Here is a 16,673-nt window from a genome sequence, read left to right as displayed (position 1 = left end):
CACACCTGGAGTCCCGGTCATATGATCTGAGGCTCCAGAGTCAATAATCCAGGGAGAGGTTTTACATGACATGCAAGCAATACCTGAGTGAGCAAGTGTGGCAGTGGTATGCTGTGAAGTAGTTTGAAGGAACCGTTCATACTCATCACGCGGTACACTCACCATCTCCCTCCCAGAATTACATGTAGATGTGGGAGGAGTTCGGTCTGCCTGTTTGCTATCACTGATGTCAACCTCACCTACTACAGCATGATTAGCCCATTTAGAGGGAGGGCCATGTAGGTCATAACAGAAATTCATTGTGTGTCCTTCCCTGCCACAATGAGTACACTTCCTTGCAGAGTTAATCTTCCCTCTGCCACGGCCTTCCCCTGAGTCACGACCACCCCGACCAATCATGGAACTGCCACGGCCTCCTCAGGAGACATGTCCTCCCCCTCTTGTACTGTGTGTCCACCTCCTCTACCTGTCACAAGTGCTGATCTATCAGACTGTGTGGGATTCACTGTCTGTCCCAAAGAAATTCTGCGAAGCCGTGAGAATACTTCCTCAAGTGTAGGAAGGGTGGAGCTCCCTAATATTTGGGCTCTAACTGGTTCATACTCCGATTTCAGCCCCACCAAGAATCTTGTAACATCTAGTTGTTCCCTTTGTTGTTGCTGAACTTTAATATCTAGAGTGAGGGGATGATAGGCATTGAGTTCATTCCTTATATTCTTCATGCAAGCATAGTACTCTTCTAGTGTTTTGTTTCCTTGTTGCAAATCAAAGTACTCCTGATAAAGTTGATATACTCTTATTGTATTATCTTGTCCAGAATACAACTTCTTAGCATGTTCCCATATATCCTTAGCTGTATCAAGAAACATGAAATTGGCACTAATTTTGGGTTCCATACTATTCCATAACCAAGTCATGATTTGAGAATCTTCTTGTTCTCAATCATCAAACCCTAGGGAATCAACCGGTGGTTTCTCATCTTTTATGTGCTTCACTTTCCTCTTTAACTTGAGGAAAACTTCCACTGATTTAGCCCATGGAACATAGTTCTCCCCATTCAGTTTAATTAAGGTCATCTGTACACCTAGGTAGTCAGGGGAAACCACCACACTAGGTTTCTGATCATTAAACCCATCTCCTATTGCTGCCATTGTACTCTTTCACAATTGCCTCTAACCTGAATTCTCAGTAACAAGCTGACTGCTGTAATTCAAAATTTGATGTTCCAGCACCTATAGCAACCCCTAAACACAATAGTGGGTACACACGCCTTGTTCTTATTCACACTACTGTTGATTTCACAACACCACGAACCACATAAGCATCAATTTAACACTCACTAATCACATGAAAGCCCTCTTACAACCACTCAATAAGGATTGTGCAACACAAGCACCACAACATAGTCAAACCTGTTATACCCAGTTCAGACTAGTTTAACATTTTTAAGAGGGCACTACACAACTACAAAAACTCAGCTATGTCACAGCATTACACCTTACACCATTCGACTACTTACAACAGCCCTAACACCACTCAACAACTTACAGCAGCCCCTACACCATTCGGCTACTGTACACACAACCCATTTTAGGGCAACAATGAACCTAGTTCTCTAGGTTCTGATCAGTACTAACAGCTTCTTGAAGGGTTTCTACCCAGAAATACCAGCAACACAAGAAGAAGAGATAATCGACCTTCCTTTGAGAGTCTCAACCAACCATTCACTGCTAGTCACTTTTCTTGATGAAGAAGATTATGCGCAGCAGAGAGAGACAAGCTGTGATGTTTCAGACCTAGGGCGAACCAGTTCTCTCCATTGACTGATCAGAAACGAAGGAAGAAGAGTCACGAACACTGCTGAGGTGCTTTACCAACTGAAGTAGGTCAGGAACATGGCTCTGATACCATGTTTCGAATGCTGCTACAGTAACCCGAACCAGGAAGAGAAGGAAGAAGAGGAAGAAGAAGAGAAGAAGAAGAAAGAAAATAAGGGTCTATCGAAATTTGATGGACTCCCCATACAGTCGACCCCCCATAATCTTTATTAGATTCTAATGACCTTTACAAAGACTAAACTACCCTTACTTAAGTGTGGAGAAGAGTGTCTCTAATAAGACTGCCACATAAGCAAACTGCTTAACAAACATAAGATGACTAAACTACCCCTATTCGGCTCACTTTAATAGATATAATCCCAACTTGTTACATATGTAGTCCACTCTACCCCGACTCAATCCTTTAGTAAACAAATCTGCCCACTGGTTCCCTGTGTTGACATATGCAGTGTCTATCACTCCACTCAGCACCTTCTCTCTAACAAAGTGACAGTCAACCTCTATGTGCTTGGTTCTCTCATGAAACATTGGATTAGAGGAAATATGAACTGCAGCCTGATTCTCACAGTAGAGCTTCATCGGAGTATCAACAGTGTATTCCATCTCCTGTAGAAGGTTCCTTAGCCACACTAATTCACTAGTATGTTCCATAGCTCTATATTCTGCCTCTACACTGCTTCTTGCTACAATTGTTTGCTTCTTGCTTTTCCATGTCACCAGATTACCCCCAAGAAAAGTGCAATAGTCTGTGGTAGATCTCCTATCAGATACAGAACCGGCCCAATCAGCATCAGTATATCCTTCTATTTCAATTTTTCCACCACTTTTGTATATCAAACCACGACTAGGAGCCCCCTTTAAATACCTCACACAATCCTTAGAACCGCATCCCAATGAAGAACCATAGGTTTCTGCATGAATTGACTTACCACACTAACTATGAATGAAATGTCTGACCGAGTGATGGTTAGGTAGTTCAATTTACCTACTAGTCATCGGTATCTACCAGGGTCTGCAAACACTTCACCCATATCACTGCTCAGCTTAGTATTTGTTTCCATAGGTGTTTCAGATGGTTTAGCACCTAACAAACATGTTTCTTCAAGCAAATCAAGAACATATTTCCTCTGACACAAGTTAATACCATGCTTAGACCTTGCTACTCCTATCCCCAAGAAATACTTCAATTTACCAAGGTCCTTTGTCTGAAAATGTTCCTGCAGAAAAGTCTTCAACCTGTCAATGCCCATTTTATCATTTCTGGTAATGACAATATCATCTACATACACCACTAGTAGGATCTTCCCTGCCTGAGAGTTATGACTGAAGACTGAATAGTCAACTTGGCATTGTTTCATACCAAACTTCTTTACCACCTCACTAAATCTGCCAAACCACGCTTGAGGAGACTGTTTAAGCCCATAAATGGCTTTCAGTAGTCGACACACCTTACCATCCTCCCCTTGAGCAACAAACCCCGGTGGTTGCTCCATATAGACCTCATCGAACAAATCACCATGCAAGAAGCATTCTTGATATCAAGCTGATAGAGGGGCCAATCATACATCGCAGAAAGAGAAACCACAACACGGACTGAACCAATCTTAGCAACCGGGGAGAAAGTTGCTGTGTAATTAATACCATAGGTTTGGGAATACCCTTTGGCAACCAGTCTAGCTTTCAGCCGCTCTACACTACCATTAGATAAGTACTTAATCGTATAAACCCACTTACAACCAACAACCTGCTTACCAGGAGGAAGAGTGGTGAGTTCCCATGTATGATTATGGGCTAGAGCTGAGAGTTCTTCTTCCATCGCACGACACCATCCTGGAGAGGCAAGGGCTTCCTGGACATCCTTAGGGATAACAACAGATGATAACAAAGAGATATATTGGCGATGGAAAGCAGAAAGGTGAGCATGTGAAACATAATTAGAAATAGGATGAAGGGTACAACTGCATTTACCTTTCCGCAAGGCAATGGGAAGATCAAGATCAGATACTGGAGTTGGGGCTGGTGTGGGAACAACTGCCGGATCTGTCGACGATGATGGAGCTGGAGGAGCCGATACATGTGGGCAATGTGTATACACGTGATAGATAGGTGGTCATTCAACAGGTGGTGGCACCGGAGGCAAGGACTTGGTCATAGTTGGAACAAGAGGAACATAATCCACAACTGGAAGAGGAAGGGGAGGAGGTGATGAAGAGGAAGAAACATCACCAGACCCCAAGAAAAATGGAGTAGACTCAAAGAAGGTAACATCAACACACACAAAGGAACGTCGAAAGCTAGGATGATAACACTTATACCCTTTCTGAGTCTGGGAATAGCCAAGGAAGATGCACTTAATAGATCGTGCATCTAACTTGTCCTTTCCTGGCCCCAGATTATGAACAAAGCAAACACACACAAAAACCCGAGGAGAAAGAGGAAATAGAGACAAGGTAGGAAACAATGGGGTGAATGGTGAATGACCATCAAGGATAGACGTGGGCATCCGGTTAATCAAGAAACAAGAAATAAGCATTGCATCACTCCAAAAAGATTTGGGAACATTCATGTGATGCATGAGGGATCGAGCTGTTTCCAAAAGATGATGATTCTTTCTCTTAGCCACCCCATTTTGTTGTGGGGTGTAGGTACACGGAGTCTGATGGATAATGCCAAGTTGGTCTAGCTATTCTTGAAATGATGAAGAAAAATATTCACGACCATTATCGGAACGAAAAATTTTAATGTGAACACCAAATTGGTTGCGAATCTCAGCATAAAATTTTTGGAAAATGGTAAACAGTTCACTCCTTTCTTTCATTAAAAAGAGCCACGTCATCCTTGAATAATCATCAACAAAAATGACAAAATATTTATATCCATTGTATGACATTACTTTATAAGGACCCCAAACATCTGAATGAACCAAAGAAAAAAGACTCGACATACGGTTATCAACTCTAGGACTAAAGGGAACACGATGATGTTTCCCCAACTGACACGACTCACAATCCAAAACAGACAGATGACTCAATGAAGGAACCAAAGACTTCAAGACTTTCAGTGAAGGATGACCAAATCGACAGTGCCACTGGAGAGGAGAAAGAGACGATTGGAGAGTTGTTGACGTACTTCCACCACCATCAAAATAATACAATCCACCAGCTTCATGCCCTCCACCAATCTTCATCCCCGTCTTGAGATCCTGAAAAACACACGAAGAGGGGTAAAAGGTAATGGAGCAATTAAGAGACTTGGTCAACTTACTAACTAACATAAGATTAAAAGGAAATTTAGGGACATACAAAACTGAGGATAAGGATACAGGGTCCATGTTAACATTACCAACACAACAAAGGGAAGATGTGGAACCATTAGCAAGAGTAACAAATTGTGATATTGGGCAATGAGAAAGGGAAGAAAACACACCTGGAGTTCCAGTCATGTGATCGGAGGCTCCAAAATCAATAATCCATGGATTGGGTGTGGATGCCAGACAAGCCATACTTGAGTGTGCGAGAGTGGCCGTGTTCTGCTGAGATGTGGCCTGAACAAACCTCTCATACTTATCACGGGGAATACTCATCATCTCCTTCCTAGTAACATCTATGGATGTAGAAGGTATTTGATCAGCTGAATGACTCTCCTATTTGAAGCTACTGTCACTAGTCACAGCATGATTGGCCCAAGTTGAGGGTGGACCATGCAAGTCATAGCAATAATTAATGGTATGTCCATCCATACCACAGTGTGTACACCTCCTCGGACCCAAACTACGTCCTCTGCCACGAGCTCCCCCTGAATCTCGACCTCTAGTACGACCACCACCACGGTTATATGTAGGTCCACTACCACCACTCCGACCATATGCCGGTCCATTGTTGCCACTACGGCCAGACTGAGCTCCCCGAGCTCCATTTCTAACACCACGACCTCTAGACACTACAAAGGCTGATCTATTGGAAACATTAGGGTTCTCAGTAGATCCAATGGAAATCCTTGTAAGGAAGGGTTCTCTTCTAAGGAAGGGAGAGTTGATCCTCCTAGTATCTGAGCCCGCACTGGTTCATACTCAGATTTCAGCCCCACCAAAAATCGAGTCACATCAAGTTGTTCCCTCTGTTGTTGCTGAATTTTGACATCAGAAGTGAGGGGGTGATAAACATTCAATTCATTACGAATGTTATTCATACTAGCATAATCTGATTACCCTGTTGTAGATTAAAGTATTCTTAATACAACTGATATACTCTGGTTGTATTGTCTTGGCCCGAATACAGCTTCTTAGCATGGTCCTACACTTCTTTGGCAGTATCAAGAAACATTAAATTTACACTAATCTTGCGTTCCATACAATTCCATAACCATGTGATAATTTGTGTGTCTGCTTGCTCCCAATCATCATACCCATGAGAATCGGTGGAGGGTTTTTCGTCCCTTATGTGTTTCACCTTCTTCTTTGCCTTAAAAAAGACTTCTACAGATTTAGCCCAAGGTACATAATTTTCTCCTTCAGCTTAATGGAGGTCATTTGAACATTCAGGTAGTCAGTAGGAACCATCACACTAGTCTTGCTATCACTGTTGTCTCCCATTGTTGAATTCTGGTATTGTTAAATTCGACACACTAGACCACACTACACACTGATTTCAGCATTTACTATTGTTGTAAACTACACTCTTTACACCACAAACCCTACCTCACGACTACCTGAAACTTCACCACACTGTTTGAGGAACACTTCCCCTTCGAATCACACTGAAAAATGCACAAACCCTAGCACACTACAATCTGAAATCCCACCATACAGTCTGAAACAGACTTATCATTTAATTCACACCAAGAAAATGAATAGAACCTCTTACCTGATCACCCGAAAATCAGACCACACAAGGCACCGACTGCACCACACGAATCAGCCCTCTTCTCTTCATCGATTAGGGGAGGGCTTCTTACAAACTGCAGCAACCGACCACGAACACCACAACTGGAGGCATAGAAACCTCCAAGGGAAGAGGACGATCACTCCTTTTCAGCCCTTTCCCTTATCTCCAACTGATGGCGAAGAAAGCAAGAAAAAACCCTAGACTAGGTGCGTAGTGAACAGAATTCTGGGCAGATCCGATTTTCTCAGTTTAGCTCTGATACCATATTAGAGTTCGGCCTGCCTGTTAGATTGATAACAATCAAGGAAAAGAGAGAAGAGAGAAAGAGAGAAAGGAGAAGAGTAGAAGAGAAGACAAGGAGGAAAAGGTCTGGTTCGAATGAGAGAAAAATCAACCCTCCCATTCGGCCAGATTTGTTTTATATTACTAAAATATTGTGGAAAAGTCACATGTGCCCCTACTTAAGTTAGGGACATTAGATCTAACATAAAGTTATGCATCAGCACCTAAACATAAGCACAAAGACAGAAATTCCCATACATACTCGACACTAACAATAAGTAATGTTTCTTTATATTTTCTCATATTCTTTTATTGAAACTTGATTTCCTAGAACCAAATTTTGAAATCTAAATGGATATAATTATCCCAATAAAAATGAAAAATGAATATAAAAGATTGTGAACTCTCACATGGTTGTGGTGTGACCGTGTGAGGACTGAGGAAAGGAATTTGCAAAGCTTTCCCAGATTTCTTGAACAGCATTGGAATCAGGATGGAGAAGGGAGACAAAACAAGTTTTGTCTTAATGCTCTGGACAAATGTCACTCTAAGGTGAATCTTCCTAGGAGAGGGATGTCCCTGAATGGCATCTTGTGCTCTATTTGCGAGCAGTGGCCAGAAAGCTCCAACAATATTTTTCTTAATCGTGCTTTCACTAGCAGAATCTGGCAACAACATTTGCAGAACATTCATCTTATGGATTGTCAATTGGAATCTCTGTTGAAGATGCTGAGTGCTTGGGTGGTCAATGGAATGAGCAGGAGAGGCAAAATTTGCTGATTGGTGATCCCTTTGGCAGTAGGTCCAGCAATCAGGTTAAAGAGTAACAGCAGGGTGTTTCAACCAAAGGATCTGATCATCCTGTTTTTATTTTGATTTTATTAGGGCTTGGCTGCAATTTTTTTTTCAATTCAAACTATATGTTTTGGCAGTTTTCTGTTTTCATTTTATGTGTGTGTGAATGATTAGCTGCCTTGTGGCATCTATATAAAATCTCATGGTACAAAGGGCTGCAAATTTTCATTTTTTTTATAATGATGAATATAATACTTCAACTTTCAAAAAAATAATAAAAGATAGTCAGAAACAGTTTTGACTGCTTGATTTATATACATAAAGTATAAAACAAATGAAATAAAGAAAAGGCAACTTCATCTTTGATTGAGCTCTCACCAGCAATAATAACAATAAATGGAAAAGGCTATTGGATGTCTAAAGACATTTTAATAGCTAGGTAAAAGTTGAATGCAAAGAGGACCTAGTGGACACTAATTTTGTCTTTTTTTTTTTTTTATCAATAGTGGACACAAGTTCCTGTTGGAGGATTTTTTTCCAAAGACTTTGTTCCAAGTTCCCTAATTTGTACATGAAAATTTAGAAGAGCTCATATTAGTAAATTCCCTACTTTTTATGTTTTCAATATATGGGCTTACAGTATTAAAATAGAGTTCTCAACCAAAACCGTTATAATATTACACATTACCATAAAAATTTTTGTTTTTTATGTTTGCTGTTTTACAGGATTGGAACCATGCAGTCACATAGGTATGCATTTTCTTTGCCTTCTTGGAAAAAAAGGGGCTCTGCTCCTTGTTCTCCTTTTATGAGCACAAACATAGGCTTTCTCCCTTATTGAAAACAAGGGTTCTATCCCCACCAAGGATCAAATTATATGTATTGAGTATCGGTATACAAACAAGGATCAAAATATCAGCATGCCTAATACCCCATGCTTTTTTACTTATTTTATTTTACAAGAATTATAGGGTGATCTGCCTAGAGGTAGCCCTTTCTCTCTGTTGCACTATTTGGCTTAATCTTATATTACCATTTTCAAAAAAAAAAATAATTACTGTTTGAAGTAGTCATCTAGCAACATACCTGTATCATGGAGCCTGTGAGCTTTATGACAGAATATGCAGTCCCATACCATGGCTCTACCATGTCTGTATGTCCTTCAAATTTCTTAGTTTCCCAAAAGATTCTGCCAAACAGAGAAACTTGCTTAAAATTCAGTCGGTATAAACTGTGCTATGAAATTGTCATGTGAACTAAACCAACAAAACTAGATGGCTCATCAGATGAAGGTTGCAATGATGAACATTACACAAAACCATAAGCAGTAAACAGAGTTTATTTACCACGGAAGAAAATAAGTCATCCTTAATGGCAAAGGTTCATGATAATTCATACCAATCAAGTATTTACACCTCAATTGTATGGAGATGGAGTTAATGAATGGAGGCTTCTGGAGGTTCATGGAAGCATTGTTCACAAGGAAAACATGGATAACATGGTATGAGGATGAAGCCTCAGGAAATGATAGAATTAGCATCAAAACACACTTACAATTTATTATATAATAATGGGCATTTAAAATAATATCATGGGATTGATATGTAGTAACATATACTGTTAAGAATGCCTAAAACTCTAGTTAAATTACAATTATAAATGATGCAGACATAAAGAAGGAAACACTCTCAACCTCAAAATTTTAGCTTTTTGCAACATAATTTCAGTCAAAGCTTACCCAAGCATTAACAGAAATGACCATGATAATGTTGACCACAACAAGAAAATCTTGTTACTGTAAAAAAACAAGAAAAAAATTATTTTCACATGTAGGTTTTACTATTTTTCCCCTCTGGAACTGTTTGCTCCATCCAAAATGCTTCAGTTTGAAGATCAACACATGGTCAAGACTTCTTTGGTTGAACCATGGCAAGAGCTTCTGAAATATGATAGCATGTCTGTTTGAAGAGCTGTAACCACTATAGGAGGCGTTTGGTTCTGTGGTTCATTTTGAAAATAGTGTGGATTGCTTGGTTCCAATCCATGCCAGGGTACAAGAAGTGTTCCTTTAAGGTGTAGCTCAGTTCAGTCCACACCATAGTGTGGATTGAACAGGGTATATCACAATTTCTCATCCACATATAAATCTCATGGATCAACCCATGCCACAGTAGATGCAATCATTGTTGTAAGGTCCTGTAATATATCACTAAGGTATTTTACCGAAAATTTTGCTGATAAGGCATCCACACCATCCACGCCAGTGTAGAACACCATGATAGAGTGTGGTGTGATTTCATCCATGCCAGTGTGGCCCACTGGATTGAAACAATCAATTTATTGAGCTACAACACCAAACAACCCCTAAATCATAGTTTTCAAGGCACCAAGGCGAGGCTAGGCAACAGGGGGGCACCTTGTCGCCTAGGCAATGGATTTTTTTTAAGTGAAAAATACATATCCTAGGTAGTTCCCTAGGTTCCATAATCATCTTTCCTTAATAACTATCCATAATTTTCATAAGAAAATTATAAACCTCATGTTTATGTCTAGAAAATCAACATATTTATGAGAAGAAAAATAAGAAAGAAAAGAAAATTCAATATATATGGAGACTGAACCCCTATTTTTGTTATAGGAAAAGAAGAAAAGAAAAAAAGAAGAAATGTGTTGATTAGACAAAACTTTAAGTTTTTCCCTTACTTACTGGTTCAAATTCTGAAGTCTTTGAGGGTTCAATACAGCAGTTAGCAATGTTTGTGTTAGTTTATAAACACAAAAAAAAGAATATTTTTGTTTAATAATGTCTATTTTATAATTATAATCTCAAAAAAGTAACAATATAATAGTATTTTATGACAGTATACAAAACTGCTAGGCGGCTGGGCGAGGCGAGCCTCCAAGGGAGGCCTTGTCGCCTAGGCACCCGCCTAGGCATTAGTGAGAACTTGCATATGGTGGCAGCTACACTTGAGAAACTGAGAAGGGATTTTCTGTGGAAAGCAATTAATGATGAAAGGAACTTTGATGTAGTAGCATGGCACCAAGTATCTTTATCCAAAAGGAATGGTGAGAAAGTGTTCAATCTCATAGGGTGATCAACAAAATGCTTCTAGGCAAATGGTTATGGAGGTACAGAGTTGAGAAAATGGAACCTGTTGAGAGACGCTCTTAGCCACAAATATTGGTGTTTCTCCATGGATTGGGAAACCCTATCAACTAGTACATCCTATAGGTTGAGCATGTTGAAGGGCAACATGCAAATAGGATCATATGTGCTCAATTTATCAAATAGGATCATATGCTTTTAGAAAGATCCATGGTGTATCCATTTTTTTTTTTAATTGGCCAGAAGAATGAAGCTACAATCAGGGAATATGATACATCTTGCTGCTGTTTTTCTACTGGTTTGGTGTTTTGGCTGTGCATCAGAATACAATATGAGGAAACTGGTGGTCATACTATGTAGACACCTCAGTTACATCAAAACATCAATAATTAGGAAGCAGATGGCTTGGTTGAGATAATGGATACTCTTAGGCCTTAGCAGAACGCATGTAGAAGCAGGCACTTCAGATGTGAAAGTTTAGAAGGTTTGTAAGTTGAGTTTATTTTCAGACTTTCAGTCATCCACTGACATCCTTTTAAGTGGCCCTGGAGGGCTCAGCTCCAGATCACTTCCCATGGTTGAAGATTTGGAAGTTCCCTGCACCATCCAAGGTGTCTTTTATCATATGGACTGCTATTTTAGAAAAAATTCTTACCAAGAATCGTACTATTTCTAAAGGGATAGCTTTAGATAACCCCTGTTGTTCATATAGTAAGGAGGAATCTGTTCAGCATTTCATAATTCACTGTGGCTATGTGAATTCACTTTGTGGACATGAGTCCAGTTTTTCAAATAGTGGCTATTGAGTTACCCAAAAAAATATTCCATGTCGCTATCTTCTTGGGCAGTTAAGGGTTGTAGTGAAGGTAGCACCCTTGGCTGGGTGCCTCACCTAAACGCCTAGTGACTAAGCACCTGCCTAGGCAATAAGATGCCCACCTAGGTACTAAAATGATAAAGAAGACACCTTATTACAATATCATCCATATTGCTAGATCTTACTAATATGTATTTTACTACATTATATTATATATTATATGCATTATTTAAACTTTGTTTTAAAGTTTTACTATTGAACTTTAAAAGATCCAAAGCATCCACCACTCTATTCGCTGATCTCACCCATTGTATCCTCAAATTCATAATCCTGGTTAGCCATGTAAATTTTTTCATTTCCATTCTACCACCACTTTTGAATCCCCTTCAATCACCACATTTGATAAGTTTAGCTCACTAACCATCTGCACCCCTTGAATTGCAGCAAGCAGTTCCGTTTTGAGGAAGTCACCCATACCCGCAAGGCTAGGAAAAAGTGTTATAAGTTTACCTTCTCCATCTCTCAAAACCCCTCCTATTCTAGAAGGGCCTGGATTACCTCAGGAAAAAGTGTTATAGGTTTACCTTCTCCTTCTCTCAAAACCCCTCCTATTCCAGAAGGGTCTGGATTACCTCGGCTACTCCCATCAAAATTCAGTTAAACAAAACCTTCAATTGGTGGTACCCAGAGACCACCTCCACTCTGTCCTTTCTCTTAGAGCTTTTAGCAATTGCTTCTCAATTCCTCCAGGTATCATTGAAGGAGAACTGGGAAAACAACTCTAGAGTCTTGATCCAGTGGATCACCCTAACCATCACACAAATCCTGATTTCTTCCTTGCTTCTCTCTTTCTTTGAGAAGATTCTTGCATTCCTCTCTTCCCATATGGTCCAAATCAAAGCTGCTCTGACACATCTCAACATTATCCACCCTCTTTTCTTTGGCCAAGTAAAACATGAGGGATCAAATAACATAGTAACCTCTGTTGGTAAAGTACACCTGTACCCAAACAAAGGAAAAAACCAAAGCCAAATATCTGCAGTGAAGGGGCAGGAAATCAGTAGATGAAGACTCTCATTACTGGATTTGCATAAGACACACCAGTTAGGGGAGAGACAGGAATTAGGTCTTCTCTTTTGAAGCAAGTCCATAGTATTTATCTTCCCGTGAACTACTTCCCAACATAAAGCTCTTACTTTGGGTGGAATTGGTCTACACCAAAACTCTTTAAAGGGAAAGGAAGAAGTTGAGGAATCACAAAAAGTCTTGAACAAAGATGCACAAGAAAACAAACTCTTAGGGTTGAGGGCCCAAATCCACTTATCAGGTTTATCAGGTTTTGAGCAAACATCTTGAATAGGGGTCCAATTCGGGCAGGTTGGGCCGGGTTTATGGTCAACCCAGGCCCGGCCCTAAAATTTGGGCTTAAGGCCCTAGCCCGGCCCAAGACCGAGCTTGATTCCGATTTTCCCAACCAGAGCCCACCCCTCCCTATAGTTTGATGCACTTAGGTTGGGTTTGGGTCCGGGTTGGTCAATGAACCCACTCTAAAGATATACATATATAAATGTATTTATGCAAATATATATATATATATATATGCATATATTTATGTATGTATGTATGTAAATATGTATGCAAAATATCTATACAAATGTTATATACACAAATATGTATGTATATAATTAGGGCTAGGCCCGAGACCGGCCCGAAAAATTAAAAAGCCCGACTTCTTGGGCCCAAGCCCAGCCCGTGTAAAATTCTGGGCTGGGCCAGTTCGGGCTCGGGTTGGGTCCACCCAAGTTGCACCCTTAATTTTGAAGGAGTTGTAGAAGATCCATACAAGCCAAAAGTTCGTTATCCCTAAGACCTCTGCAGAAGCCAAAGTCCCAACTAAGGCCCATAGGATTTGAAGGAGGAACAACAAATCTTGACACATTTTAGTACAAAGAAACTAAGAATAAGGAGGGGAAGAGTTCCATTAACAAATGAGAACAGAGAACCCACCCAAGTATTCTCCCAGAATTTAATAGAAACCCAGAGCAAACATCATATTTGACGAGGTGGAGAAAGTGAGGTAGAATGCTATGAATAGCTTTCCAAGGCGAGGCCAGAGTGGCTCTGGTAGATACACATGCATCCCAACCATTTCCCGACCTTCCATGTATGTTGGCTATTACTTCATGCCACAATCTATCCCTTTCCATTGGCCACCTACAAACCCATTTCCCTAGAAAAGCCCTATTCTTTTTATCCACATTACCAATACCCAATCCTCCTTGTTGAAGATTCCTACACACAACTTCCTATTTAACCATATGCTTCTTTCTTTCATCACCCAATTCCCACAAAAAGTCCCTCATAATCTTCTCAATTTTCTTGGCTTCTTTTTGGGGGATTCTAAAAACTAATAGGAAATAGATTGGTAGGCTAGCAATGTGGATTTAATCAGAGTAATCCTTTCTCCCAAAGATACATCTCTCCACTATGGGGTTCTAGAAAATGCTCTCCTTAGGATTTGCACATAGAGGAAGTCCTAAGTAGGTCAAAGCCCAATTAGCAATAGGACACTAAAATATCTGCAGCAAAGTTTAGTTCCTCTTCTTCCAAGTTGATTCCTGCTACGCAACTCTTATCAAGGTTGACTTTCAGATTAGAGATAAGCTCAGATATCTTCACCAACTCCTAATTGATTACCAAATTTTGCTCTCCACCCTCACAGAAATTATAATATCATCGGCAAACTGTAGGTGTGTAATTGGGACCCTATTTCTTCCAACCTTCCACCATTTTATTATAATCTCCCTAAGGCTAAGATCATTCTACTAACCACATCCGTTACTAGAATGAAGAGAAACGATGAGAGATGATCACCTTGCCTCAAGCTCTGATGGCTGGAAAGAAATCTATAACAATCCCATTAACCAAAATGGAATAGTGGCAAGACTTTACACAACTAGAGACTCATTTGCACCATCTCTCCCCAAACCCACAATTTTTCAAATCCTCCTAGGTCTTTTTAAATCCTCAACAAATTCATTAGAAAATAGAATCTGATCAACTATCTGCCTCCCCTGAATAAAAGCCCCTTGATTTTGAGTGATTACCCTCAACACATTCATTAGCAAATGGAATCTGATCAGCTATCTGCCTCCCCTAAATAAAAGCCCCTTGATTTTGAGTGATTACAGCTTTGAGGACCGACTTTAATCTCCATGAGAGAACCTTGGCTAAGATCTTGTAAATGCTAGCTACTAGGCTGATTGGTCTAAAGTCCTATGGATGACTAGCATCAATTCTCTTTGGTTCAAGAGCTAAAAAGGTTGCATTCACCCCTGGGTTAATTCTATGCTTCTCTGCAAATTCATTGAAAACCTCAACCAAGTCATCTTTCACAATTTTCCAGCAATCCTGGTAAAAGGCCATTGTAAAACCATTTGGTCTGTGAGCTTTGGATCTGTCCATTAAGAACATTGCCTTCTGAATTTCCTCTTCTAAAAAATCCATTTTTTTATCAATAACAGTAATTTTATTAAAAGAGATATGGAACTTATTAAAAATCTCTTTCCAACCAATTTGCTAACTCAGTCTCCACATAAGGCCATTCAATTCCTGCCACACTCATTCTCTCATTCAAAGGCTTTCTAAAAGTAGATTTGAAATGGTACACAAAAATCTTATCAATTTCCTCCTGATTGGTTATCTCCTTCCCTCCTATCTCTGCGTTGGCCATATAATTTTTCCTCCTCCCATTCACCAGGACATGAAAGAATTTTGCATTACCATCCCCTTCTTTAATCCACTTGCATCAGCACTTTTGTCTTCAACAAATCTCTTCCTTTAAGAGCACTTCTTTCAACTCTTTCTTAACCCTACATCTTAACGCTCTCTCCTCCACAACTAGAGTCCCTGGGGCTTCTTTCTCATTTAGCTCCTCTAATTTAGACGAGAGTAATCTTTTGCTCCTCTATTCTTCCAAACCGCTCCCTACTCCATTCCTTAATTCTCTCTCTCAATCTCTTTAATTTTTTGTTAAATCTCACCCCTTTCCGTTCCACTCCTCTTAATTCCTCCTTCCACTAAGCCTCTACATTCCTCACAAAATATAGGTGTCTAACCCACATGTTTCAAACTTAAACGGGGTAGGGCCATTTGCAAAGTTCCTAAATCTAGCTTAATAGGACAGTGATTCGAGGTGACTCTAGGTAAAAATCTAGACACCAAGTTTCCTACATTGATTCCTAAAGTTCATTAAATAGGAATTTGTCTAATTTTGAGCATTGGGGCACTTCCTGGAAATTCAACCACGTGAGTCGGGCTTGCAATAGGGGAACTTCCTTCAGTTCACAAGTCCCCACAAATTCATTTAACTTACTCATACTAGTGGTGACCTACTGGTTGGGGTTGTTTGTTTCATTTGAGAACCTCACCACATTAAAATCCCCTGCCACACACCACAACCCATCCAATAAGCCCCTAATAGCATAGAATTCCTCTCACATTTCATTTCTTTCTTGGTGTCAATTTGGACCAAAACCATTGGTGACAACCCATATAAAACCATCCTTGATGTTTTTGAATTTAATTAATATCGAGAATCTTCCTATCAATTCCACCATTGACTCTACCACATCATCCTTCTACATTGTCAACATTCCCCCTAAGGCCCCACAAGAAGGGCTGAAAGACCATCTAACACCCCTTGAACCCGAAATGCTTCTTATCCACCTTCATTCCATCTCCAACAGTTTTGTTTCTTGTATCAACACAATGTCTGACTTTTCCCTTCTAAGTAAATCTTTGATAGCTCTCCTTTTCCTTCTCACTCCCAAGTCCTCTTACATTCAAACTGATTATTTTCATAATGTTTGCTCAAATAACAACCCTATTAACCCATTCTTCCCCTAGTTTTTTTTCTCCTGGTTTCACCCCTTCCACTGAACTCAATA

General features: G+C 39.9%; 1 protein-coding gene across 1 annotated transcript in view; it reads right to left on the bottom strand.

Moving 5' to 3' along the window:
- LOC104597374 (insulin-degrading enzyme-like 1, peroxisomal) overlaps positions 1-16,673 on the bottom strand; it is a 111,631-nt gene that overhangs the window by 22,493 nt on the left and 72,465 nt on the right. The window contains exon 15 of the mRNA XM_088891984.1: positions 8,885-8,987. Coding sequence (XP_088748110.1) covers positions 8,885-8,987 — 103 coding nt within the window. The remainder of the gene's footprint in view (positions 1-8,884; positions 8,988-16,673) is intronic.

Source organism: Nelumbo nucifera, chromosome 7 (genome assembly GCF_055504915.1).
Source record: "Nelumbo nucifera cultivar China Antique chromosome 7, China Antique-T2T, whole genome shotgun sequence".
NCBI lineage: Eukaryota > Viridiplantae > Streptophyta > Magnoliopsida > Proteales > Nelumbonaceae > Nelumbo > Nelumbo nucifera.
Note: the sequence above shows the minus strand (reverse complement) of the source record. Positions and strands in the feature narration are given on the sequence as shown.